The 25,758-nt window shown below is 58.5% G+C and overlaps 1 protein-coding gene across 5 annotated transcripts; it reads right to left on the bottom strand.

Annotated features, from left to right (window-relative positions):
* Positions 1–1,693: 1,693 nt before the first annotated feature.
* LRRC8A (leucine rich repeat containing 8 VRAC subunit A) lies at positions 1,694–25,698 on the bottom strand. 5 transcript variants are annotated; one of them, XM_059658246.1, is made up of 6 exons: positions 25,552–25,661; positions 23,533–23,713; positions 22,033–22,139; positions 21,095–21,150; positions 8,271–10,423; positions 1,694–3,492 (listed from the first exon to the last, which is right to left on the bottom strand). In XM_059658246.1, exons 5-6 carry the CDS (start codon positions 10,413–10,415, stop codon positions 3,217–3,219), a joined length of 2,421 nt encoding a protein of 806 aa, XP_059514229.1. In that variant the 5' UTR covers positions 10,416–10,423; positions 21,095–21,150; positions 22,033–22,139; positions 23,533–23,713; positions 25,552–25,661; the 3' UTR covers positions 1,694–3,216. The 5 variants fall into 5 exon arrangements, with proteins under 5 accessions (XP_059514229.1, XP_059514227.1, XP_059514232.1 ...); XM_059658244.1 differs by lacking the exon at positions 23,533–23,713 and having other exon boundaries at positions 25,552–25,698; XM_059658249.1 differs by lacking the exon at positions 21,095–21,150.
* Positions 25,699–25,758: the final 60 nt, after the last annotated feature.

Genomic DNA, 25,758 nt, shown 5'->3' with positions numbered 1-25,758 from the left:
CCCCATCTGTAATTTGGGGATAACAGAAGTCCCGCTCTTGTAAGGAGGACGACAAATACTTTACCGCTAACAGAGCTTGGCACGGGCCTGGCACTTGGTAAATGCCTACAAATGCCTACCAACTATTCCCCAAAGGCTAGCGGGGCTGTTCTGGGTAGAATGTGGGGCATTTTTATTTTTTGAATTTCCCCCAAATTTTCCAAACTGCTACTGCAATCAGAGAAAAGGCAACCACTGGGTTTTAAATGGAGAGTCCTGGTGGGCAGGGGGAGGAGGGAGGGGGAGGAACTGGGACTCCCAAATTTGTTCATTTATTCTGCTCATTTTTTTAATTTTTAAAAATTTTTAAAATCTATTTTTATTGATTTCAGAGAGGAAGGAAGAGGGAGAGAGAGAAACATCAACGATGAGAGAGAATCACCAATCGACTGCCTCCTGCCCACCCTCCAACTGGGATCAAGCCCGCAACCGGGGCCTGTGCCCTTGACCGAAATTAAACCTGGGACCCTTCAATCCACAGGCCGACGCTCTATCCACCGAGCCAAACCAGCTAGGGCCCGCTCAGGTTTGAGCAGTGGGTGGGTGGTGTTTGTTTTTTCCAAAAGCTAACCAGCTCCAGATCAAACACTGGACACTGCTCTGGACACTGGGCGGCCCCAACGCTTGCGGGGGTGGGGGGGTGCGGGGACAGGCATGGGAGGGTAGGGAGTGGCCAGAACAGAGCGAGGGGAAGACCTCCACTCACAGTGGAGTAGAGACTCAGGTGGGACCCTAGAGGGACCCAGGCCCAGCTGCTCAGCCTACCAGTCAGACAGCCCATGTCGGGGACAGAGAGAAGAGTCCTGGCTCAGTCCTGAGGTTACAGGGGGAGCGGGGGGGGGGGAGGGCAGATTATAGCCCATGGAGCAAGGACAGACTCTGGCCTGTGCTGGGGGAGGCGCCTAAGGCCTCATCACTAAGGCCAAGGTCAGACACAAAGCGCTTCTTCTTCACCAAAAGCCCCCTGCCCCAGGGCCCATGTCCGCCCAGCACAAGCCTCACTGGTCCAGAGGAAAAGGTCCTTTACTGGGTTCCAGCGGCAAGGCCCTCTGTGAAGACCCCCCGACCCCCACCTGCATCATTCTCATGAGACAGCCTCAGAACAATCCTGCAACCCCACCCTTTTACAGATGAGCAAACTGAGGCCTCACATCAGAATAGCAGAGCTAAGATCTGAGGGCAGCCCCAAGCCTCTGCCCTTGACCCCAGCACCTTCAGCAGGCCCCCGAGGTCACTGAGGGCCCCGAGCCCTGGGGACTGGCTGTTGGAATGACAAGAACCTACAGAGCACAGAGAGGAAGTTCCCACTGTACAGATGGGGATGAGGAGGCCAGGGGAAGGAAAGCATCTGCCCAGCTTCCTGCAGGGATGACGGCCCTGGGACACGGGCCTGAGACGACTGGCTCCCATTCGGTGCCCTCCCCGCCCCCTCCCCAGCAAAGCTCATGAGGGCCCCAACCACAGGCAACCGGCCGACAGGGCGCCTGCTGGCTGTGGAACCCCTGGCCGGGCCCACGCCCACCCTCAGCAGGTGCTCTGTCCGGCTCACGTCCACGGGCGGTGAGAAGAGCGGTTACCTATCTTGTAGGGGCCCAATAAACGGTCGCTCCGAGCTGAGGGGGGTCTCCCACAACATGGAGCCCTCCGGAGACTACTTTCTGTTACAGATTTATTTGATATTTGAACGAGTCTACAAGTCCAGACCCACATGTAACGGATTGCTTCGTGGTTGTCGGAGGCTAGTGTGCGTTACTCTGAGGGTAACATTCAATGACGCGACGCAGAACACACAAACGGACAGAGACGTGATCGTGAAGACGAGAGACGCTACACGTGCCTTAGTGTCCAAGTGATTGCTCTAAGGCGGGGACCCCGCTGGCGGATCTGAAGTGAGGTGGCTTCTCACCACCAGGCGCCGAGTGGGCCACGTGCGCAGGCGCCTGGGACAGAAACTGGAACCCAAACCTGGGGAGCCTGCTCTTCCAGGGGCGACCCCCCCACCCGCAGCCCCGCCTCCTCCCACAGTCTGTGCTGACGGAAGCAGCTGAGGCGAGTGGTGGCACTGGGCACACTCGTGACACATGAGGTGGGAAAGCAGAGTCCGGGCGAGGTAGCTCCTCTTGGCTCCTTAACACTGTGACGAGGGACAGGGAGGATGGAGCACCGTCGTCCGGGATTAGCCAACCCGAGTCTCCTCCCATCTTGGCAGCTCCAGAACATTCCCTCTGGCCAACGGCCACAGAAGTGAGCGCCTGCCAAGACACATGGGGGAGAAGGAAAACAAGACACCAAAAACAAAACAGAAAAGCCCCCCCGCCCGCCCCCAGGGGAGGAGAGGAACAAAGAGAACTCTGGACCAAGGTCACCAGATTCGGAAGACACCCCGGGGGAAGGAAACACTCGGTCCTGCCGCGGGAAGCTGCGCCCACCCTGAGACTCCAACTCACTGGCCTTTAGTGTCTTTTTTTTTTTTTTTTAAGTTTTTTCTTTTTAATACCCAAACCCTCAATTTTCAAAGCTTAAAAAATGCTTTACTTAAAAAAAAAAAAAAAAATCCAAAGCGGGTGAGGCAAGCCCCAGGCCTGGCCTGCCCACCTGGTGGCCTTGCTCTCCACTGGCTGGGCCGCCAGAGCCCAGCCTGGCACCGCGGGGTGACCGGCCACAGCTGGCTCGCCCTGGCCACTCTGCTCAGGTCTGGGTGGGCACTAAATGCTCCACGAAGGGAAAGCAAAACAGCCCACTCTTCCTCAACACCCCGTGAGCCGTTTTCTTGGGAATGTGTAAGTTATCTGGAGGGAGGGAGCGGGAGGCGGAGGAAAATAAATACCAAGAGCTAAGTCATGTCCCTGGGCCTCTGGCATGGGCTCAGCCTCTGGGGCAGAGATGGCCTCCAGGCGGAGGCCTGATTGTCCGAACACTGAGCTCTGAGACAGATGGCAGGCGTCTAACTCCCCAGCAGGCGCCTGCGGGGCACGAGTCTCAGAGGGAGGAAAGGGGCCAGCCCCTCAGGTGCTGCCCGGTCACCCTGGCCCAGCTCACGGCCAACCCCAGGCTCCTGCCTGGCCGAGAGGCTGGGCCGGTGGTCCCAGGGTTTCTGGGCTCCTGGGCTGGCGGAAGCGCCGGTGGTCCCACTGCTGGCCACTGCGGGCCAGCCCTGTGCTCGGCGGTCCGCCTCGGTCAGGCCTGCTCCTTGTCGGCCCTCCACAGCCGCTCCTTCACCTCGGGCGGCAACGTGTTGAACAGGTCCTCCTCCACCACCAGGCCGCTGCGCTTGAGCAGCGGGCACTCGCCCAGCTCCACGGGCAGGCACTCCAGCCGGTTGCCCCGCAGCTCGATCTGGGTCAGGTTGGTCAGCTCGCCCACCCGCGAGGGCAGCGACTGCAGCACGTTGTTGCCCAGGTGCAGGGCCCGCAGCTTCCGGCACTGGAAGAGCTCCGGGGGCAGTGCCTCGATCTAGAGGGAAAGGAGGGGGAAGGTGAGGTGGGCACCGCCCAGACCTGAGGGCCTCTGGGTCCAAGGCTTCCCTCCCCCGCCCTCTCCCCTGGGCACCGGCACCTTCTCTGAGGCCCGTCCAGCTCCCTGGGGCCCCAGCACCAGCACGATCTGGGCCAAACTCTGACTCACTTCCACCTGCACTGAAGGTCTCAGCTCGGTGGTCACATCCTCCAGGAGCCTCCGTGCCCTCCCGAGTCATCTCTGGCACCACGTGCCCCCACAGTGCTGCTCTCCCCATGGTGAAACTGCTTCATCACCTGTCACCCCAGGACTCTGAGCTCTGAGAGGGCAGGACGGGGTCCACCTTGTTCCCCGCTGTCTCCAGCACCTGGCACCCTAAGAAGCATATTCCGCTAGCCAGCTACTCTCAACACCCCCTCCTCCACCACCCAGGGCTCACCAGGAGCCAGGCTGTGTCGGTCCTGTCTGGTTAAGAACAATCTATGAGAGCAGAGCAGCACGCCGAGAAGATTCCACACCCTTCCATGTTGCTGAGAACTGGGAGAGCTCGCCAATAGGCGTGAGAATCCCAGCCGTGTCACTCCCCCTTCCTGGGGCCTCCGTTTTCTCCTGTCAAGTCACAGGCTGTTCACGAGTGCACGGAGCCCAGTGGCAAGTCAGACTCCCCTCTTTCTGATTTTGCAAAAGCAGAATAATGGGCCACACTCATCAGTTTACTGCTCAGTCAGGTTTAACTCTTTTAACCCTAGAACGGACCTATAAATACTCTGTGAACACTCGTCCCGTTTTACAGATGGGTAACTGAGGCCCCAGAGAAGCTAACTTGCCCAGCGGTTCACACCTGGCAGGTGGAGTCAACAGTTGAACCTGGTTCTACAGCACACACCCTGCTAAGTGTCGGCACTGCTGGTGGAACCAGGAGCAAACACAGGCCCGAGTGGGGGCGCGCTGTCTGCGGGCACACAGGGAAGGCCAGCCTCTCCCCGCCCTTCCCGAGTGTCAGCGAGCAACACGAGTTCTGACGGAGCACGTCTGTCCTAAAATGACCCACAGGAGGAATCCTCCCGGCTCTGAGGTTGCTCTGCCCTGTCCCCATTGTCCTGCCGAGGCGGCCAAGGCCGGGGAGGTGAAATGCACCGTGCTGAGCCAGGAAGGGGTAGCCTTGCTTCTGCTGACTCAGAGCCCCCGGCACAGCCTTCCCCTCCTGGGCCTCGGTGTCCCCAGCTGGACAGTGAGAGGCTGAGCTGACAGCGCCTCTCGGCGGGGCTCGGCTGAGCTGGGCCTCCAGGTGGACCTGGACGCCACCTCAGGGCTCTTGCTCTCCCGCCATCCTCGGGAGAGGACCCTCATTCCCGGCGAGGACCTTGTCCTTCCAGCAGGAAAAGTGTGGCCGGGCTGGGCAGAGGCCACGCCAGGAGGGACACTGGCCATTTTGAAGGAGACTCCTGGCCTGGGCTTCCAAAATGGCCACCGCTGTGCCCAATGGTCAGGGATGGGCCAGTTCAGGGACATGAAGGCGAGAGGACAGACGGGACGTGGGCTCCAGCAGTACCGAGGGGCCAGAGCTTCCCGGACACCCCGCTCCCCCGACAGCGGCACCCTCTGATGGCACAGCCAGTGGTCAGAGCCGGGAACGGCTCCGGCGGTGAGCGACAGATCACTCCCTGCCCCCGCCAGGAACTCTCTCCGGAGAAGGGGCTGCAGTGGCTCCGCGCCTGCACAGCCCCCTGTCCTCTGCGCCTGCACTTCTTCCTGAGGTGCTGTTCGTCCTGCTCTGTCCCACCTCCTCAGGGGCCTCCGTGGCTCCCCCACCAGCACTGAAGTGGCCTCCAGTCTACTTGACTTTGAAAAGAACCTTCCAGAAGCCTCTGGGGCTGCTCCATCGTTCTCCAACCTCCCCAACAAACATCTGGAAAGCTGCCATCTCTCCTCAGCCCGCTGTGATCCAGCTTCCGCCCCCATCCGCCCTGGAAACCCGTTCTCCTTTCCCGACTCCCTCGCGTGCCATGAGCCCACAGCCCTGCCCGGCCTTGCCCTTCTGCATCTACCTGAAAGCTCCAGCCAGACGGCCTTCCTTCCTTCCCCGAGCCGGGGGCGATGACGCCTGGGGCTTTGTGCTGACTCAACATGGCCTCCGGGACGTCCCAGGCCCAGACACCCAGCACCGGACATACAATCTCCTCTCGAAAACCCGCACCTCCTACTGTGTCCTGTCTCAGTGACCATCCATCTCCCTACCCAGGCAGCCAGGTGAGAAACCTCGCGTCACCAACCAGCCCACATTCTGTGAGCTCTACCCCAAAGTCTGGAAATCCTGTCTCCCGTCCCTGCAGCCTCTGCCAGCGCAGGCGTGCCCCCTCCCCTGCAGCTGCTCAGTTTCTATCAGCACCTGATGCTCACCTTGCCCCCACCCCCAACCCACCCCTCACGGGGCAGCAAGAGCAATCTCTACACTGCCAGTCAGCTTGCTCCTCTGTTCCTTCATCAGCCACAGTTCGGCACATTTGCATTGAATAGAAAAAGCCAAGGTCCTTGTCCTGAGAGTCTGTGGCCTGGTAAGAGGAATGGGAATGAAATGAAGATTCGCTCACTGAAAGGGAAGTGGGAGGAACAGGACGCTCCTCCCAGCCCTGGTGGACGCCTGGGCCTGCCCTCAGGGGAAGTCCACACTCCTCCCCCTCCTCCCCCTCCTCCCCCTCGGCCTTCAGTTACTCAGGGATGGGACCTACTAGACTCCCCCTCTCACCTGGCTCACTGCTCCTCATCCTGCAGGGCCCACAGCCCCGGGTTAGTCTGGGTGAGGCTACTCGGTGCTGCTGCCACACTGTGCTGTCTTTCCCCACCAGACAGTGAGCTCAGATGGGCAGACCGTGGGCCTTGTCCACGCCTGTGTCCCCAGCCCCCACTCACCCTGAGAGCGCTCAGAAACACTGGCCAAGTCGATGAACAAATGAGTGAGCGAGCGAGTGGACAAACGAATGCCTGCTCTGTAAGGAACTCCTTAGCACCATTAGACCTGGGAAAACGCTTGTCGAGGGCCTGAGCTGGCCACTCCCACCCCGCTTTTCGCTTTTCTACCTGCAGGCCAGGCGGCCCACAAGGAACCATCAGGCCCTGAGGCCGGAGAGGGGCTCCAGCTTCAGAGGAGCCCGACCAGGGCTGGCCCAAGGGAGCTATTTTCCCTGTGAGGCCCCAGGCATTCCTGGGGGCGGGACAGGATGTGACGAAGCAATGCACGGAACAGGGTGTCAGAGGGTCTCCTTCCTGCAGACAGCATGCCTGCCTGCCACCAGCCCCCTTCCTGAGGGTGACCTCAGCCAGCAGACAGGACCTCACAGGCACACTTGGGCTGAGCAGCTGGGGTAGGGGACAGGATGGGGAGCCGGGTCGGCCGCTGCCCGCACCCTCCACCTGGTGGGAGGGCCCATCAAGCCCTGGCTGGGCTGCGTCTGGGGCCACCGCCTGGCCCTCACACCTTTAAAGAAGGGCTGGGTTGGGAGCTCTCCACACACGGCTTCTCTGCAGGAGTCCCACTTTCCCGGCGAGCGCACCGGCCGGCTCTGGGAGCAGATTCTCAGGGTGAAGCCGCCTGGGATCTGGCCTCCCTGTTCACTCTCAGGGAGTCAGTCCTAACGCGGAGGAGGGAGCAGGGTCCGCCACCATCTCTGACAGGTTGTTTGCAGTCAGAGAGGCTTAGGGAAGAGGGGGCGCTTCTAAATGGTGCACCTGGACTCCGCAGTCTGAGTGACACCGGAGAGGCGTGTCCTTTCCTGGGCAGGGCGTTTCAGGGGCCGCTGGGACGTGGGGGATGCGGGGACACTGCCCTCCCAGGGCGGACACACAGCAAGTCTCTAACCAGCGGGGCTGCTCTGTGCCTCTGTGTTCCATGAGGCACAGAAGGGGTGTCTGAATCGGCCCCATCCTGGGCGTCCCTGCCCCTGGCCACCCATCGCTGCTCACTAGGAGCTTCCACCTTGAGAGGAGGGACTCAGACGACCTGTTCCTTCCACTGTCGACCTCCCGCAGGCCCCGGGCGGGGAGTCCCCTCAGCGGCTGTGCTTTGCTGCTGCAGAGGCCAGACCACAAAACCGCAGGAGCGCCCTGCCCCGAACCCACCCACCTGCCTGTACGGAGGGGCCTTGGGTGGGGGGCTTCCCAAGCCAGGCGAGGGGCCACCGCAGGGACTGCAACGGTCTGCGGGCGTGGCCTCCCAAGCGGTTTGCAGTTTCCTCCCCAGAGAGCAGGTGGTGACAGGCAGCCCCAATCAAGCCCAACTCTGCCCTCCGCCACCCACATGCAGGGAGAGGGGAGAGCAGCGCACTGGGAGCTGTGGAGGCGGCTTGGCTTCCCCTCGGCGGACAGCAGCCACCATGGTTCCCGCTCCTGCTGGACCCAGGCTGACGCTTCAGCTCCAAATCTGGTCTGGGACCAGCTGAGGCAATACCGCTAGGCCCAGGCTAAGTCCCGCCTCCTACACCCCAACCCTGAGATGGAGAGAGAGAGAACCACAGGCCTTGGACCTCCTGCCCGGCACATCCCTTATGAGAAACCTGCACAAGGGCACCTTGGGGACACACCCCACGTGACCGCACATCCCTCCTGGCAGAACTGCAGCGTCTGTGGCAGAGACGGGCTCCCAACCTGCCGTCCTGACTTGGCAGGTCTGCGGTGGGGCCGGGAAGTCGGTATTTTTAGAAGCTCCTCCAAGGTCCTAAGCACCCGCACCACGGGCCACGGAGCCCACCCGCATGCCGAGCCAGCGCGGGGCCACTCACCCGGTTGGCTGTGATGGCCAGGTTCTGGAGGTTCTGCAGGAGGCCAATGTCGGCGGGGAGGAAGGTCAGGTTGTTGTGGCTGAGGTCCAGGTAGCGCAGCTTGCGGCAGTAGAAGAGCTGGGGGGGGATCTTCTCGATCTTGTTGCGGTTCAGGTAGAGGCGCTCGAGGTTGGTGAGGTTGCCGATCTGGATGGGGATGTAGGCGATGTGGTTGTACCAGAGCTTAAGGCAGGTGAGGCGGTGCAGGTGCTGGAAGCTGATGATCTCCTCGATGGTCTTGAGGTTGTTGTCCTTGAGGTCGATCTCCTGCAGGTTGTGGAGGCTGAAGATGGAGTGGGGGATGCGCTCCAGGTCGCAGCGGATCAGTTCCAGCTCCGTCAGGTTTACCATCTTCTTGAGGCTGTTGAGGACGATGAGCTTGGTGCCCTCGTTGTTGATGGACAGCTTCTGCAGGTGCACGCCCACGTCCGTGACCACCTGCGGCAGCTTGCTCAGGTTGCTCTTCAGCCGCAGCACCTTGAGGCGCTTGAGCTCGCGCAGCCCGTCGATGACGATGTAGCGGTTGTTCTCCGCGCTCAGGTTGCCCGTCAGGTGCAGCTCCTCCAGCGTCTTCAGGCTGTAGATCCACAGCGGGATCTCCTTAATGTCCGTGAACTTGATGTGCAGCGCCCGCAGGTTCTCGCGCAGGAAGGCCAGGGCCGGCGCCTCGATCTTGGCCGCCGTGTGGTACAGCCACAGCTCCTTGAGGCCCGTGAGCTGGGCGATGCTGGGAGGGATGGTCACGTCCGGGATCAGCTCCAGCTTCAGCACCTCCAGCTCCACCAGGTCAAACACGGTGTCGGGGATGCCGCTGAGCATGAACAGGTGCAGCTCCAGCTTGTCCTGCGCGTTCTTGGTGAGCCGCTGCCGCAGCTTGTCCAGCGTCCACTCGTTGTTGAGGTTCAGCTGCCGCAGCTTGTTCTCACTCACCTCCGACAGGAAGACGGCGAAGCGCTTGGAGTAGAGCGGGTCGTACTGGTCGATGAGGTGGAGCATGAAGGCGAAGTCATTCTTGACGTCGGGGATGTCGCTGTAGCTGCTCTCTTCGCGGATCGACTCGAAGGAGTACTTCTTGAGGGAGCGGCGCAGCATCCACCACAGCGTGTACATGCAGATGAGGCCGTAGAAGATGACCAGGCTGATGTAGAAGGACGCCAGGATCTTGAAGAGCGTGGCCAGGGGGTGGGCACACCGGTAGGTGCGGTAGCCCGTCAGGCTCTCGATGTCCACGGTGCAGTCCACGTCGAACTTGATGTTGTGCACGTAGTAGACGGTGTAGCAGATGATGAGGATGAACTTGATCACCTTGATGATGGTCTGCCGCATGTAGAGGCGGTACACGATGTCCCCCTCCTCCACGTGGGTCCGGAACTTCTTCACCTTCTCGAACAGCGCCTTGGCCTGCTCCCCCTCCTTCTTGTCCAGCACCCCCGTCTCCGAGCGGTCCACGATGCCCTGCTCGATCCGGGACTTGGTCCGCTGCAGCATGGGCACCGTGGCCTCCACGTCCTCGCTGACCGTCGAGGACTTCTTGTCCATGGAGCCGTTCATCTTGCTGAAGGTCGGCTTGGGGTCGCTCTCCTCCACCACCGTCTCCGACAGGGCCCGCGTGGTCCAAGGCGAGTCAAAGCACTTGAGCAGGATGGACACGAAGTGCTCCAGCTTCGAGCTGGTGCGCGGGAACTTGAACCAGAAGTTGCTGCAGGCCAGGAAGATGAGCGTGTGCAGAAGCACCAGGTAGGGGAAGTACTTGGCGAACCAGTGCAGGCGGTTCTCATAGCACACAGCGTCCACGTAGTTGTACTGGTGCCGATCCAGGTCGTACTTGATGCCCGTGGGGCTGGTGTCGGCGATCGGCAGGATAGTGGAGTTGGAGTAGATGGGCTCTGCCCAGCTCCGGAAAGAGTCGTTGCAGGAGTCCTTGGTGACCCACTTACAAGGCAGGCAGATCATCTTGTCCTGGGTGACCTGCAGTGTGCCCCCAAAGACTGCGATCATCAGCATGACGATGGAGATGTAGTCGGTGAACACGTCCCACCACGGCTTCAGGATCCGGTACGCTGGCTGTGTGTCCGCAAAGTAGCGGAGCTCTGTCACTGGAATCATGGTTCAACCTGAAAGGCACCCATACGAGGGGGTTACTGCAGGGTAGCCTGGCTTTCTGGGACCCGGGAGTCAAGGGAAGGAGACAATGGACTCGTTGTCCAAAATTCCACCTCGAGTCTAGCGGGGAGCCAGAGCCTTGCCACTCGTGGGGCAGCCCCCGGATCAGCCTTCCTCCAGAAACCACATGGTCACCTGGTGACTGGGAAACCCGTGGGGGATGGCATGCAGCCCCCCCATTTAACAGACAGGAAGACTGAGCACTGAGGCGAGGGCCAGACTGACAGATGGCTAATTCAGGCTCACAGGAGCATTTGAGACATCCGGCTGGACCCTCTCCTCTTATTCAAGCATGTCGAACTCGTGGCCCTCGGGCCGTATGCCTCCTTTATTTGGCCTGTGTTAGCCTTTGAGTTTGACATGCTTGCTCTTCCTGATCAGACCGACTGCAGGGGCTTGTTGAAACCACCAGTTCACTCGGAGCCAGCTGCCGGGAAGCTGCGCCAGTGACCTGAAGAGATGTCTGCAGAGTCTGAGAAAAGCCAAATGCAGAAGAGGGGGCTTAATGTGAACTTTTATAAACCAAAAAGGGAAGTCTGAGCGCTCCTAAGTGTGTGCATATAGTTATGTCCATACAGGATTCCGGGAGCACTGGGGGGACCGGAGGACACACACAGTAGGAGGAGCTCCTGGGTGAGGGGACGAGAGAACAAGACGTTCTCGGCCTGGAGCAGGAGGACAAGATCATGAATATGCACTACGGAAAATGATCGCTGGTCATGTCCGTCCATGTGTGTGTAGAAAGAAATTAAAAGCAGTAGCAGCAGGGTCTGTCCCAGAAGAGTCCTATTCCACGGATCTCGGGTGAAGCCAGGAATTTGATTTTTTTTAGGGGGGGGGTGATTTTTAAAAATATATATCTATTTCTTTATTGATTTCAGAGAGGAAGGAAGAGGAAGAGAGAGATAGAAACATCAATGATGAGAGAGAATCATTGATTGGCTGCCTCCTGCACACCCCTGACTGGGGATCAAGCCCACAACCCGGGCATGTGCCCTTGGCCAGAATCGAACCTGGGACCCTTCAGTCTGCAGGTCGACGCTCTATCCACTGAGCCACACCGGCTAGGACGGGGTGATTTTTTAATATGTGACTTTGGTGACACTAATGATTGGCCAACTTTGGGAAACACTAGCTTAGAAGCCACATTCAGGAACTCCGGCCAGTGGCGTACAGGAGGAGTGCCTCAAATACACGTGTGCAAGGACTCTCCTCCGTGGTCGCTCTGCCAAGCCCCAATGCTCTGGTGACGAGCAGTGTAAGACGATGGGATGAGAAAGGTACCTGATGCTCGCGGGAGAACGCAGAGGCGAGAAGTGAAATCCCTGTGAAAACACCCCCAGGGCTACCACCGTTAATTCTCAATGAGCAATAACATCCTAGTCCTTTCTGTGTATATTTCTTAAAATAAAATTGTGATTTTTGCTTTACACCCTATTTTGTCATCTAGACTTTAAACGAAGGTTAAATCCTGTGTTTTGACAAATGGATCTGTTTCTCTTGGGAGAGGAACAAGGGTGTCCAGGTTATGGGACTGCACCACCTTATTCTGATTACTAATAATATAAATAATGACAATAGTAATGAATGTTTCATGAAACAGGGCTTCCCTGCAAACTTCCCATCCTGTCCTTTTAGACTGAGCATGCTGGGATGGGTGGGGAGGACAGAAGGAAAGCAAATCAGGACCATGGAAAAATCGGGGCACTGAGATGGACGTGTGCAGGCACCGAGCTGGCCCTCACCATGGGGTCCTCTCGTGGAATCCCTTAGATGCCAAGAAGGAGGGCCTACCTGCAGCCCCATTCCACAGACGGGGGAACTAAGGCCAGAGAGGTCGATCCACCCGCCCAATGTCACTCTTATAAACTGAGGGCAGAGCCGAGACCATGCCCCCGAACATCCGTCTACCTCCCGCTCGGGTCCTTACCAAGGTCTGGCCTTCTCGCCACCTGCCCAGAGGCCCCTGAGCAGCGGTACCGAGAAACAGAGCACAGGAGTGCAGCTTCCCCACCCCCCAGAGCCAGGTCACTGCGGGGCCAGCAGACACCAGCTCCGCCTGGGCGGGTGGCTCCATCCCAGGTCAGCCCTCCTGGTGAGGCCAGGAGGCACAGGCCAGGAGCGTGCCCGCCCCACAGGAAGGCCCAGGCCCTCTAATGACCAGCTGGCTCCGCACCACCCACTCCTGGGAAAGTGGCACTCCAGGGGGGGCCTGCTGAATCAAGTAGCCAGCCTCTGGCTCAGACACCCCTCCTGGCTCCCCAAGTCCTCCTCCAGGGGGACACCTAATGACTGGGGACCGGAAGAGAGGAGGGACCCAGAGGAGAGGGCCTGCGGCAGCCTGCCCCGGAGAATCCAGAACGAGTGGGCCATGGCAGGATGTCAGGCGTGGGGGGTGGCGGCAGTGTATGACCAGGCAGGATGTGGTTTCAAAGGGGGAGTGGGTGTGTCAGGACCGAGAACGCCCAGCCTCCCAGTGAGGAAGCCTCTGCGCCCTGCTATCCTGGGCTTTGCACATGCTGCCTTCCTGACTCCTGGCTCTGAGGCGGGAACTGTTCACAGCCGTTTCCAGGTGAGGGAGCATGAGGCTCAGAGAGGCGGGAAACAGTCCGGTCTGCTCTGTCCCAGCATGCCTGGCTCTCACCCCTCCACTGTCGAACACCTGTCTCAAAGCACATCCTGAGCTCTGCTCAGGCCCTGGCTTGGTCCCGTGGGGCAATACAAGCGACCAAGGTGTCCCCCACTGCAGGCCTCTAGGTCCAGGGTGAGTGGAGACGGGTGGGAGAGGCAGAGGAGTGCCGAATAACTGCACCCGTGTGCAGGGAGGGCACCTGTGGCTACAGCGGAAGAGATGGATGCCAACTTCATGCTGAGGAGGCTTCCAGGTGGGCCTTGGGCAAGCTCTGCACTGGCTTGCAGCTTCAGGTTCTGCACAAACACGAGGGCAGGACACCTCACTGGCTGCTGGGAGGAGTCCATGCACCTTCATGCTTTTGCAGAGCTTAGTGCAGAGTGGGGCGGGCAGTCAGTTCTGGCTGGTGCTCAACTCTCCTCAAGCTCTTCACCACCTGGGAGAGGACCAGATGCTCACGGGGGACAGGAGAGTTCAGCACACAGTAGGTGCTCAATAAATTCCGAGGGTCTCAAGAGCGCCCTGAGAGGGGCAAAGGGCCAGAGTGGGTGTAGCGAAGGGGGTGGGCCGCAGGGGCGGCAGGGAGGAGAGGCAGCCTCGGGTGCAGACCTGGGCTGCAAGGGCAGAGGGAGGAAGCAGCCCAACCCCAAGGCCCCTGGGGAAGCGACGGGGCCCCCACAGGTAGGGAGCTCCCTGCAGCGACCCGCCCCAGAGCCGGTGACTCAAGGTGACTCAAGACCCAGACACCCAGTTAGAGCAGCTCCCCATTCCCAGGCTGACTGAGGGCCGCGCCCAGAAGCTTCCCAAGCCCAGGAGGTGCACATTGTTTTGGTGCCATTTTTCTCCTCAAAGTTTTTTCTTGTAGTAAAACACGTACAACATGAAACTTAACCATTTTTAGGTGTACAGTTCAGTGGCCTTAAGTGCAGTCACATAAACTGTTCCCATTAAACACCAACTCCCCAAGCTCTCCCACCCCCTAACCCCTGGCAACCACCTTCTACTTTCCATCAATCTGACAACCCTGGGCCCTCCTATCAGTGGACTCACACACTACGTGTCCTTTGTGTCTGGCTTATTTCACTTAACATAATGTCCTCAGGTGCACCCATGATGCAGCATGTATCACAATGTCCTTCCTTTTTAGGCTGGATAATATTCCTCATGCCCATTTTACAGATAGGGAAAATGAGGCTCGGGGACAGTAAGTTACAGAGGACACCTTCACATCAGATCTCCTCCAGGAGGCCCTTCAGCTGGAGCAGACCTCACCTGACAGCTGCCCCTGGGACATACCGAGCGTGGTCAGGAGAGCGCAGAAGGAAAGGGGGCAGAGTCAGGGGAGTTGGGCCTTTCCTTCTAGCCATGGAAAGGCCTGTTCAGGGCATTTCCTGCAGACAGTGCATCCGCCCCTCCCTCGCTTAGCCCTCCAGAGCAGGCAGTGCCTCCTAGCAGAGGAGTGGAAACGGCTTCTCTGCCAGGGCCTCAGTGTCCCTGTCTGGAAGGGAGCAGAGAATCTGTCACAGATGTACCCATATTCTGTAAAAGGTGGTCAAGGTACCAAGGGGCGTGTGATCACTAGTCAAACACAGAACTCCTAGAACAGCCGTGGGCAAACTACGGCCCGCGGGCCGGATCCGGCCCGTTTGAAATGAATAAAACTAAAAAAAAAAAGACCGTACCCTTTTATGTAATGATGTTTACTTTGAATTCATATTAGTTCACACAAACACTCCATCCATGCTTTTGTTCCGGCCCTCCGGTCCAGTTTAAGAACCCATTGTGGCCCTCGAGTCAAAAAGTTTGCCCACCCCTGTCTTAGAACCATAAGAAAAAGGGCAGCCAAGCCCTGGATGGTGTGGCTCAGGTGGTTGGAGCGCTGTCCCATACACCGAAAGGTGGTGAGTCCCATTCCCAGCCAGGGCACATACCCAGTTTCGGGCTTGATCCCCGGTTGAGGCACTTATGGGAGGCAACAGATCAATGTTTCTCTCTCACATCAATGTCTGTCTGTCTGTCTCTCCCTCCCTCCCTTTCTTTCTCTAAAATCAATTTTTTAAAAACCCTCAGGTGAGAATTGAAAACAAAAAAAGACAATCGATTGGAGAAAAAAAATTGGCCAAATATATAAATAGACAAGTTAAAGAAAAACAATGCAAGTGGAAATTAATGTATGAAGTAATTATTAATCTCACTACTAATCAGGGAACGCACATTAGAACCATCAGATGCCGTTTCACTCCCCTGCGCCCGGCAGCAATGTTGAATTCCTAGAGGACGGTCGGGCACACCGGTCCCACAGGCCAGCAGTTTCTCCGAGCTGCAGCTCTTGGAGAAGAGCTTTACACACACATGTGAAGCCACGCACAGGGGTGCTCGCTGGAGAGTTTGCTGTTCCTAATAGCAAAACGCCAGCAACACGCCAAACATCACCAAGGAGCGGAAGGATAAACTGCTCTAATCATACAACTGAACAGGGAAGCAAAGAAAACGCTACCTGGATAGACAGGCCTCAAAAACTCGCTGAAAACAAGCTGTAGCCCGATACACACGTTACATAAGGTTTTCTATCATGTGTATAGCACGTGTAGTGACGGCATAAAAACATGCACGGTGGGCCCCAAAATCAAGGTAATAATTTCACTTAGTGGGGAGAAAATGGCATTGGGAAAAGATACCTTACTTGCGCCTGAAATAATCTGAGAGAGAGATCGGGAGCAATTATTGCAAAAATCAAGTCTTGAATATAAAAATGTGTTTTAGTTTTATACTTTTCTGTGTGCTTAAGCTATTTCATACAAAATTTACCAAAACAATCATCCTGGTTGGCCCCCTCTCTGGTCCTCACACCTGCCAGGCTCAGCTGGAGGCAGTGGCAACTGGACTGGTTGCCAGGGCAGCAGATTCAGCTCCCTTCCAACTGGCCTGCTGCTCACGGGTGCAGCGGCACCTGTGGTCTCTGACCCAGCAGGTTCAGCATCACCCTTGCTGACCCTGCCCCGCCCCCAGGGAGATGTGGAAGTGGGCAGGGTGCAGCCAGACCCTTCCCACGGTGCCCACACTGGCAGGGAGAAGTGGGCTCAGGTTCCTGCAGCCGGGCTGCAATATCCCTGCTCCTGCGAGTCAGAGAAGCAACCCGGAGGGCCCCTCTCCCCTGGGCGGCCGGCTGATCTCAGGAGTGCAAAGAGCAAGAGCTTTGGAGTTGGGGAGACCCAGGTTCAAATCCAGCCCTAGCATGAAACAATTCCATGACCCCAGGCAAATTATTTATTTTATTTTTAAAAATGTTTTTATTGATTTCAGAGTGGAAGGGAGAGGGAGAGAGAAATATCCATGGCGAGAATCACTGATCAGCTGCCTCCTGTATAACCCTCACTGGGGATCGAGCTCACAACCCAGGCATGTGCCCTGACCAGGAATCAAACCGTGACTTCCCAGTTCATAGGTCGATGCTCAACCACAGAGGCACACCGTGCCAGGCAAATCTGGTACTTTTATGAGAAAAAAACACTTGGGAAAAAGCCAAAGGCCTTCCTCACTGGGTGGTTTCTGAGGATCGTAAAAGTTTACGAGAAGTACCTGCCACCCACTGTTAGAAAACGGCCAGGCGCTCCTGCCGGCCGTTCCCAGGGAGCGGGCACTCACCAGGCTCGGTCCTCACTGGGGGAAGCGAGTCTCGGGGTGGGGGAGCTCAGACCCACGGCTTTTCCCCTCTGAGCCTCAGCGTCCTCCACTGTAAGAGGGAACTGCTACAGTCCCTGCCTCAGAGGCTTATTGTGAGGATTACACATAAGACGATGCATATTGTGTGAACCCAAGTCTGACACAGAGGAAGGCACGCTATAGTTACCACACCCAGCTGCCAGGGCGTGTGTGTGTGTGTGTGTGTGTGTGTGTGTGTGTGTGTGTGAACACCCAGGTGAGGGCTGAGCTGAAAACACAAACACCTACAGGCCAGACCAGACACCTGGAGGCCCCCAGGACCACCCCTTGGGTATTAAGCCTGGTCCCCGTTGTTGATTTCCTCCTTAAGCTTCTTATGGACAGAACAGGAGTCAAAGAAATGGCACGCTGCCCCCTCAGTCCCGGAGTAAGACCACCCAGCAAGCTCTAGCCCTTGCAGCCTACAGAGATTTGGCTTCCACACCTGAGCAGTGGCAGCAGGCAGGGCAGCGGGTAAACAGGGCACAGAGAGCCTTTTGTTGAAGCTCAGAGAGGCTGGGAAAACTTCCCAGGCAAGAGGGTAGGGGGGAGGCTGTCTCTCCAACACTCTCCCAGGGAAGGGGGCAGGGCCATTTCCAAGAGGCCCCGGAACACACTGGGTCACTGGCCTGGTCCCAGGAGGGCTCTGGGCCTGTGAATCTGCTCCTTGGCCAGCGCCCCCAGCCTCCTCTGGTCCCAGAGCCAGGAGAGAGAGGAGGGGACCTTGCCATAGTGCACACAGCCCACACCCGCCCAAGCGCGAGGCACTGCCCTCTAGGCCCCCACACCCAGCTGGAGTGAGTCAGCAGCTGTGGGCTGGGGGCGCTGCCTGGCTTGGCACTCTCCCTGCGGAGAAGGGCACACCCTCACTTCCTGGGGAGGGAAAAGGGGAGACGTTCTAGGCCAGAGCGGGAGGGGAACAAGTTTCAGTTCCAAACTGCTCTCACATTGGGGCTGGGCCTCCCAAAACAGGCTTGTCCTCCTGCATTTGCAGGGGCGGGGCCTGCCTTAGGGGGAAAGGGTGCCAGGTAGGGACACCCACCCTGGATTTCCCCCACCCGGAGCAGGAGGCCAAGCTGGAGGTGAGGGCTCCCCCGCACCCCTCCAGGCTGGCATTAGCACCGCAGCCCTCCAGGCTGGCATTAGCACGGCTGGTTACTGACATGGCACCCAGCACTTCCTGTGCCTCAGTTCCCAAACTCCGCCCAAACCAATAGGTGGCTCCAGTGTGTGACCTTTGGAAAGCCACTTGGCCTGCCAGGACTCTGGTTTCCTCATCTGTAAAATGGGCTGATGAGTCCATTCTTTATAGGGTGGTGATAAGGACTGGAGGAGGCAGTCCATAGAAACTTCTGGCCCAGTGCCTGCCACTGTAATGTTAGCTGCTGTTACTGTTATGGTGAGTTTTATCTGAGCCTGTAAGGACCTGAAGTCCGAGGCCAGGGAGGTTAAGGGACCTGTCCGAGGACACAACACTAGGTGGTGGGGAGATCACCCAGATCTGCCTTTCCATTGTGCCAATCCGCCTCAAAGGCTGGTCTCCTGGGCCTGCCCAGGCACCCAGACCCGGAGATGCTTCCGGAACGAGGTCCCTTTTCCTGAGGGAGGCAGGGAAACCAGGCGTCTTTCTGGAACCCCGGCAGGCCATACTCAGAGGTGTCTGCGTCTCTCAGGTGCAGCTTTAAGGGAACTTTGGAAGGGAGCCCAGCTCTGGGTCTGGGCCCAGAAGCTCGGTGTCGGGTGTGGGCCGTGGGGCAGAGAGGCCTTAGAGACAGGTCTTGGTCTGCTAAGAATACCAGTGCCCTGGCCGGGTGGCTCAGTTGGTTGGAGTGTCCGTCGTCCTGGATGCCAAAAAGATTGTGGGTTCAATTGTCAGGGCACATAACCAGGTTGCAGTTTTGACCCCCAGTCGAGGCACGTACAGGAAATAACTGATCAATCTCTCTCTAAAATCAATTTTTAAAATGTCCTTGGGTGAGGATAGAAAAAGCAGCACTGCCTTCTGGACAGGTTACAAAATGTGGGCAGGAGCACCCCAGGTGCCGATGCAGCTTCTGCTGAGACCCCAGGGGACTGGGGCCGCGGGGGCTGCCCCCTGGGATGCTGACCAGGGCACCAGCTGGGAGGTTTGAAGGATGGGATGGACTGCCAGGCCGCCCCACACCCTGTCAGTGCACCTGCCGACACCCCGACTCTGTCAGAGGGCGTGAGTTTGGCAGCGCCTCTGAGATGTCCAGGTGGCACGTGAGAGCTGTGGAATTTTACAGCCACTCCGGGCAGAGCCTATATGGTAGCTGTCTATTTAATTTTGAGGTTTTCCACCCTCAAGAGGTGCCTGAATGTAGAACTTGCTACGAGAGGCAGCAGAAACGCATCAGGGGAGTCAGCAGGGATGTCTGCGGCTGGCAGTGAGAGCTATTCTAGGAACGGCAGCCGCACGCATCCTTGAGGAGGGCAGGTGAAATGTCCCCACCCGACACACATTCGGGAGGTCACTAACACCCCGGTCCTGAGGGGAGCTCAGCCGGCTTCAACACCCAGGGCGGCGGCTCTGGTGGCAGCGGGACTCTGTCCCCAGAGGCGGGGCCGGGGATGAAAGCATCGCCCTGGCGCCCTGGTCCGTGACCTCCTGACAGCCTGGGAGCTTCTTCCAAGCAGAGATTCCTGCTCCAGCCCCCAGGCTCTGCCTGCAGGTCCCTGGGGCCTTGGGCGCAGGGGAGCCAGCGTTTTCAACATGCTCCCAGGAGACTGTGAGGTACCCTCGCCCCAAACCTGAGAACCTGGAGAAAAGGAGAAGTGGACGATGGGGTGAAAGCGCAGGCTGCCAGGGCAAACAGAACCAGGTTCGGGTCCTGGCTTTGCTGTTCAGGCAACTTTGGGCAAGAGCCCTGGTCCCTGCCAGCCCTGGTCCCTGCCAGCCCTGGTCCCTGGCCTGTAAAACGGTGCCACCACCTCCACAGGTGGCCGTGGCAGGGAGGGCGCAAACGTGTGTCATGACCTAGCACGGTGCCCAGGGCTCAGATCGCGGCCACGGAGGACGACCACGGGGCCCGAAGGCCCTGCTGCTGGAAGGAGGGAGGAGGAGGCAGAGGCCAACTCCAGGCCACGAGCCTGAGAACCCTGCCACGTGAGGGAGAGTCCCCGGGCACAGATCTCCTCCGCAGCTTGCTCCTGCCAAGTCACTCCCCCGGTTCCACAAAACCAGGCCGCAGGCCTGAAGTCCCTCCTGCCCAAACCCAGCCTGAGGTCTCTGAGCCCCAACAGAGCATCTTAGACCCAAGCCACAGCGCCGGCCCCTCCATCTTCTCATCTGCCCACCCTCAAGGCTCACCCCTGAAACAAGCATTGCAAGAGCATCAAGACCAGGGTTTCGGCCAGGAGCTGCCAGGGTAAACTGAGTCAGGGCCAGACTCAGGCAAACGCCACAACTCGTGGTATCCCCTCAACCTCCCAAATGCCCCCCTGCCTTAGGCAGTCAGGGAGGCCAAAACCTAAAGGCCACCCCCCCTCCCCCCACCCCCGGCCAGCCCATGCCATTCCCTCCACGCCGTCCCTGGCACCGAGGAGGAATTCTGATCTCAGATAAGTAGGACCTGCTGCTTCCTGCTCATCGCTGGCCAGAGACTTCAGCTCAGGCCTCCCTCTCCGCAGGACAGAGTTCCTCAAATCCAACAGGAAACTCCTACAGGGCAGGGCCCAGATTTGCTGACCTTGTCCCAATGAACAGGAAAGTCAACAAAATCACACCCCAGGTACTTCCCACCCGCCTCTGCGGCTGCAATGCCCAACACGCTGCTCTGAACCCCGCATGGAGAGGGAAGGGAGCCATGGGCATGGGAGAACAGTGTCGGGACCTTCGGACAGGACACTCTCAGACCGCCCCTTGCCTGGGAGCAAGGCCCAGGGGTAACCATTAATGAAGCAAGAGCAAGCGGTGAACAGCAGCTGTAGCAGGACGTGCTTTTGGATAAATAAGCCGATAGCAATAATACATGTGGAAGAATATACCCCTCGCCGTTCACACTTCTGGAGGGGGGACCTCAGGAAACTTTCACTTGCCACATGACATTAAAACCGAAGCATTACAAACATAATCAACATGCAACTATGTTGGTAATCACAAAATAATAACAACAACAAGATTATTCTTTCTTTTCAAATCCGGGCTCGGGAGGGCCAGGCCTCCCTTCACAGAAAGCCGCGGTGGGAGGTGGATCAGGGAGGCCTGGGCACGGAGCTAAGGAACTGGCCCAGATTCCAGGATCAGGTTCAAGTCCCATGTCCCTACCTTCTTTCCTGATGAGTTTGGGTAAATTGCTTCTCTCTCAGCCTCAGCTTCCATGTCTGTAAAAAGGGGATGAAACCACTGTCTGAGCTCCCTCAAATGATCAAAGGAGGTCATGGATAAAGATGTGTTTTCCAAACCATAGAGCCATCTATGCACACACCGCTATGACTAGGAAGCAAGCTCTGGGACCCACACTCAGCTAATGCCTTTCCCTGTATCAGCATATTTAATCTTCAAACTATCCTAAAGGGAGGTGAGGTACTGATAGCATCCCCTTTTTATCCACCAGGACACTGAGGCTCACAGCGGTCCACAGCCACTTATGGAGACAGCTGAACGCAAACCCAGGTCGGACTTTAAGGTGTTGGTCCTGACCAGTGCATTCTCCTATCTTTAGGAACTGTTTTTCCAAAGTGTAGGCCAAGGAACCCTAGTCCCCAAAGAGATCCATCCACACGATCAAGTAAGTGTGGGGAAACACGACTTGCTCGCTCTTTCTCAGAGACTCATCATGCTCGCGTCAATGCACTCAAGGCTCTGAGAAGTCCTGCAGCAAGGACAAGTCGTTGTTTTCCACTGTGACCAAGAAACTGGCGTTCCATGGAACACACCTTGGGAAATGTGGTCATGAGACAGTACCCACAACAAGCCAGACTGACAAGATCTGGGCTGAAGGAGAAAAACCAGAGGTTGGCAACGAAACTGAACATTGGCGTTTGAAGAGGACAGCAACCACGTACTACTCAGCAGGCCACTGAGCTGGGAGGAGCAGGAAGAATTCTGTCCTCTGTCACCTCTGCCCTAGACGCCCGGGACCCACGGTGAGAAGAGCCAAGGACTGCAGAGACGGAGGAGATACTGCCCTTTGCTCCCCAGGCCGGGGAAGGCACCAGAGCGGAGGCCGCGCTGGCCTGCAGGGAGAGGGGCCCAGTCCTTACCCCGGGGACGGCTCTGCTATCTGCGTGCTGGCTGTCGGTGCTGAGGCTGGCCCGCTTCTGTCTGGGCAGGGTCCTGGCATTTCTTTCGCTCCATGGAAGCTGCCTCCCTGCGAGGAAGCAAGAGCTGCTGTCAGCAGGGATGTGTGTGACTATCAGCGTTACCTGCTGTGCTGCCAACACTTCCTGAGTGCCTGTTTGGTGCCAGGCCCTCAGCTGGGCTCTGGGGTGACAAGAGGGAATCAGACAGTCTAGTGGGGAGATGCCAAGTCGACAGTTACCAGTGGCTGCTGAGAGCCCAGGGCCCTGCTGTGGGGAACCCAGACCCTCTGAACAAACTTCCCCTCCCCCACCTCCTCCACAGGAAGCCATGGGAGCATGAGGACACCCGAGACCCACACTGACGGGGTCAGGGCAGGCTCCCTGGAAAAGGTGTTGTCTGAGTTGACTGCTGAGGAAGAGTAGGAGTTGGAGAAAGAACATTCCAGGCGGGAGGAAGAGCACCAGTTTGCCTAGAGGGGGAAGAACATGGCATCTAGAGAAGGCTGAGTGGTCAACCTGGCTAGACCCAGGGCTGGAAGTGGGATGTGGAGAGAGGTGAGCTATTACGGGGTGAACCAGACCCAGGCAAAGACACATGATTTCAACTCAAACACAAGGCTCAACCATTGTCTATTAGTCAAGAAGCATTTAGTGAGCATCTACTACATGACAGCACTCTGCTCAGAAATGTTCACAAGAAAGAACAAGACAAGTTAGCAGGGTGGGGAGAGTGTACTCAGACAGCAACAGGGGTAGGGGAGCATCTACATCCGCCGGAGCTGGGAGTGTGGCCCAGCCAGCAGGGGAAACCAGAGGACAAGCAGGCGTTAGCAGGCAGGAGGCGGGGGAGTGCGGACAAAGTAGCTAGAAGGGTGCTAGGAGGGACTGTGGAGCCTTTCAACCATGTACGCCATGAGCACTCATCCCCTAGTCCAGGGGTGGGCAAACTTTTTGACTCGAGGGCCACAATGGGTTCTTAAACTGGACCGGAGGCCGGAACAAAAGCATGGATGGAGTGTTTGTGTGAACTAATATAAATTCAAAGTAAACATCATTACATAAAAGGGTACGGTCTTTTTTTTCAATAGTTTTATTCATTTCAAACGGGCTGGATCTGGCCCACAGGCCGTAGTTTGCCCACGGCTGCCCTACTCAGTGCTAGGCACTGCGCTGGAGGAAAGAGCAGAGGATGTCCCTCCAGCCCCCCGGGGAGACGGTAAGTCCGTAATCCCACATCCGGTGATGGCACCTAGGCAGGGAAGCACCTAGAGAAGCACGAGGCAGAAGCCAGAGGCCAGCTAAGCCAGCCTCTACCCCGCCCTGCCTCCTCGGCAAGGATGGGATGCACACTAGGCAGTCCAGTCACTAGCCTGGGGCAGATCGGGACTAGAACTCCAGCCCCTGGACTCCTCGTACCCGAGTCTTCCACTCCTTCCTCCTCTAGGAAACACACTGACCAACCTGCACATTCACCCGGAGCTAATGCCTCTTTCCTGCGGGCGGCCTCGTCACATTTCTATTATTAAGCTGCAGCGATGTTTTCCTGTCTGCCTCTCTTCCGTGACCGCAACTCAGACCAGGCCAGGAACCGTGCTCTCCTTGCACCACTCCCGGACCAGGCCAGGCACTTCCTGAAGGATGGCTGCGTGAGTGAATGAGCCAGGGATGGAGAGAGTGTGCTGGGCTCTCGGGTGCCACATCCATCCCACCTACTCCTCAGGAGGCCGTAGACCTCCTGCCTGTGCCTCCGTGTCCCCACTCAGGGCCACCTCCACGCTCAGGAGCCAGGAATCGGACTGATTCCTTCTCTCCAACTCCGACCAGCGAGGTCCAGGCGGCCGCCCAGTGCCCAGCCACGTCCCCAAACCCTGACCTACGAGGGTTAAACCTCAGGAGCCCCACTGCCCAGCAAGGCCACTCCAAGTCTGCAGAGGAAACGCTTCCTCGTGGGCGTGCCAAAGGGATGGAGTACAAAAGCGCCTGGTTGCGTTCCAAGGGGAGTCAGGAAGATGTCTTCAGCCCCTGCTCTGTGCCCCCAGCCCCCGGAAGGCAGAGGGGCACTAGACCCAGCCCCAAAGAGCCTCTAAAAAACCGGGAACACAGGGAGGCAGACATCATGTCATTCGCGCCCAGCATCTTCCCAAAGCCAGCCCTCCCGCACAAGTCATCTGCCCTTGCCTCCCCTGTGAGCCAGAGGAAGACTTGACCTTCACAAAGGCAACGCCAACATGAATGAGCTATGGGCACTGCCCGGTCCCGCTGGACAAACTCCCACTCCTCCATCTCCTCTGCAGGAAGTGTCCTGAACAACAGGCCTCCCCTGACTGCCTCCGGTCTGTCTGTCTGCCAGTCCGTCTGCTCCGAGGGCAGGACGCGGTGTGGCAGGGGCTACAGGGGGTCCTGATTGGAAAGGCGAGAGGGTCCTGGGAGGCTTTCCGCTCCTCCAAGTCCGTCCTCCACACTTTAGGCCCACATGCCCTTTCCCTCACCGAGCTCTCTCCCTCCTCATCCTCAAAAGGCTCCCTGGGGTAGGGCGGGGAAGAGGTAGCTCAGGGGACTGTGGTCACGGAGGGGCGGCCCCACCCTTTCAGTCAAGTCCCTACCGGGGGAGGCTGCCAGACACCCCCAACCATCCTCTTCCTTTTCTAAAAAAGGCAGCAGTTGCATCAGCGGGGACCAGCCCCATCTCGGTTCATTCCAGTCCAGATCAAGGGGAAGAAGCCGTCAACCAAAGGGGCAGAATCATCATGAGCCGCAGGGACCCTGGGCGACGTGCCTCCAGCCTGGGAATCAACTCTGCGGGGTCTCCAGCTCCCCCACAGCGGGCGGCCGGACTCATCAGATCTGCCCCAGGCCCATCTGGAGGCAAAGGACGTGGCAGACCGCAGGGCCTCAGACCCAGGACCGGTCTTCCCGGGGACCCCAGCCCAGACAGGCCCCAGAGCCTAGCGGGGGACCCGGTCCCCAAGTCGGGGCAGTGTTCCCGCCGGATCAAGAGAAGGAGGGGCCCACGGGGAACGGAGGGGTCGGGAGCCCAGGGGAAGAGAGCCGGGGGAGCCTTTGAACGTGAAAAGGAGCTGGCAAGGGGAGAGCCCAGAGGTGGAACCTCTACGCAGGGGGGAGTGTGCGTGTGGAGGGGGGAGGATCTGGGGGAACCCAGGGGATGACAAGGGGACCTGGGGGAGCCGAGGCGGAAACTCCCAGTATGTAGAGCGCAGGGAGGCACGGGGTGCCTGGGAGGGGGCTCGCGCGCCGCGGCACCGGGAGAGGGTGCGGCCGCAGAGACCCCGGGGACGGGGAAGCCGGGCGCAGGACGCCGGACGCAGAGAGAGGACCTGCCGCGGGAGGCCCCAGGGAGCCGGCCCGGGTGGGAGAGCTGGAGCCGCCCGGATGCCTGGAGCCGGCAGCCAGCGGCGGGCGTGTGGGAGTGGGTTTTGAGAGGTGACAGCTCGCGCCCCTTCCCCCACCCGACCCACTCACCTGGGCCCGCCGCGCCCGGCCGCCCAGCAGGCAGCCCCTGGGCCCCCGCCGCTCAGTCCGGCCACCGGTCTCCGGGCCCCTCCGGCGCCTCCTTTTGTTTGTCCCTCACTGCACCACTCAGTCTCCTCCGCCCCGGAAGTGACGTCACCCAAGGCGCGAACCCGGCGGCCAGGGCGTCGCCATCTTTTTAAGGGGTGCCGTGTCCGC

Source organism: Myotis daubentonii, chromosome 11 (genome assembly GCF_963259705.1).
Source record: "Myotis daubentonii chromosome 11, mMyoDau2.1, whole genome shotgun sequence".
In the NCBI taxonomy this organism is placed as follows: domain Eukaryota; kingdom Metazoa; phylum Chordata; class Mammalia; order Chiroptera; family Vespertilionidae; genus Myotis; species Myotis daubentonii.
This window is presented reverse-complemented; position numbering and strand designations above follow the sequence as displayed.

Bases quoted from the DNA above. Each gene is read 5' to 3' on its own strand.
- LRRC8A (XM_059658244.1), bottom strand. From the start codon at position 10,415: ATGATTCCAGTGACAGAGCTCCGCTACTTTGCGGACACACAGCCAGCG. The intron at 3,493-8,270 runs GTGAGTGGCCCC...CTTTCCCTCTAG, and splicing joins TGGCCATCACAGCCAACCGG to ATCGAGGCACTGCCCCCGGA.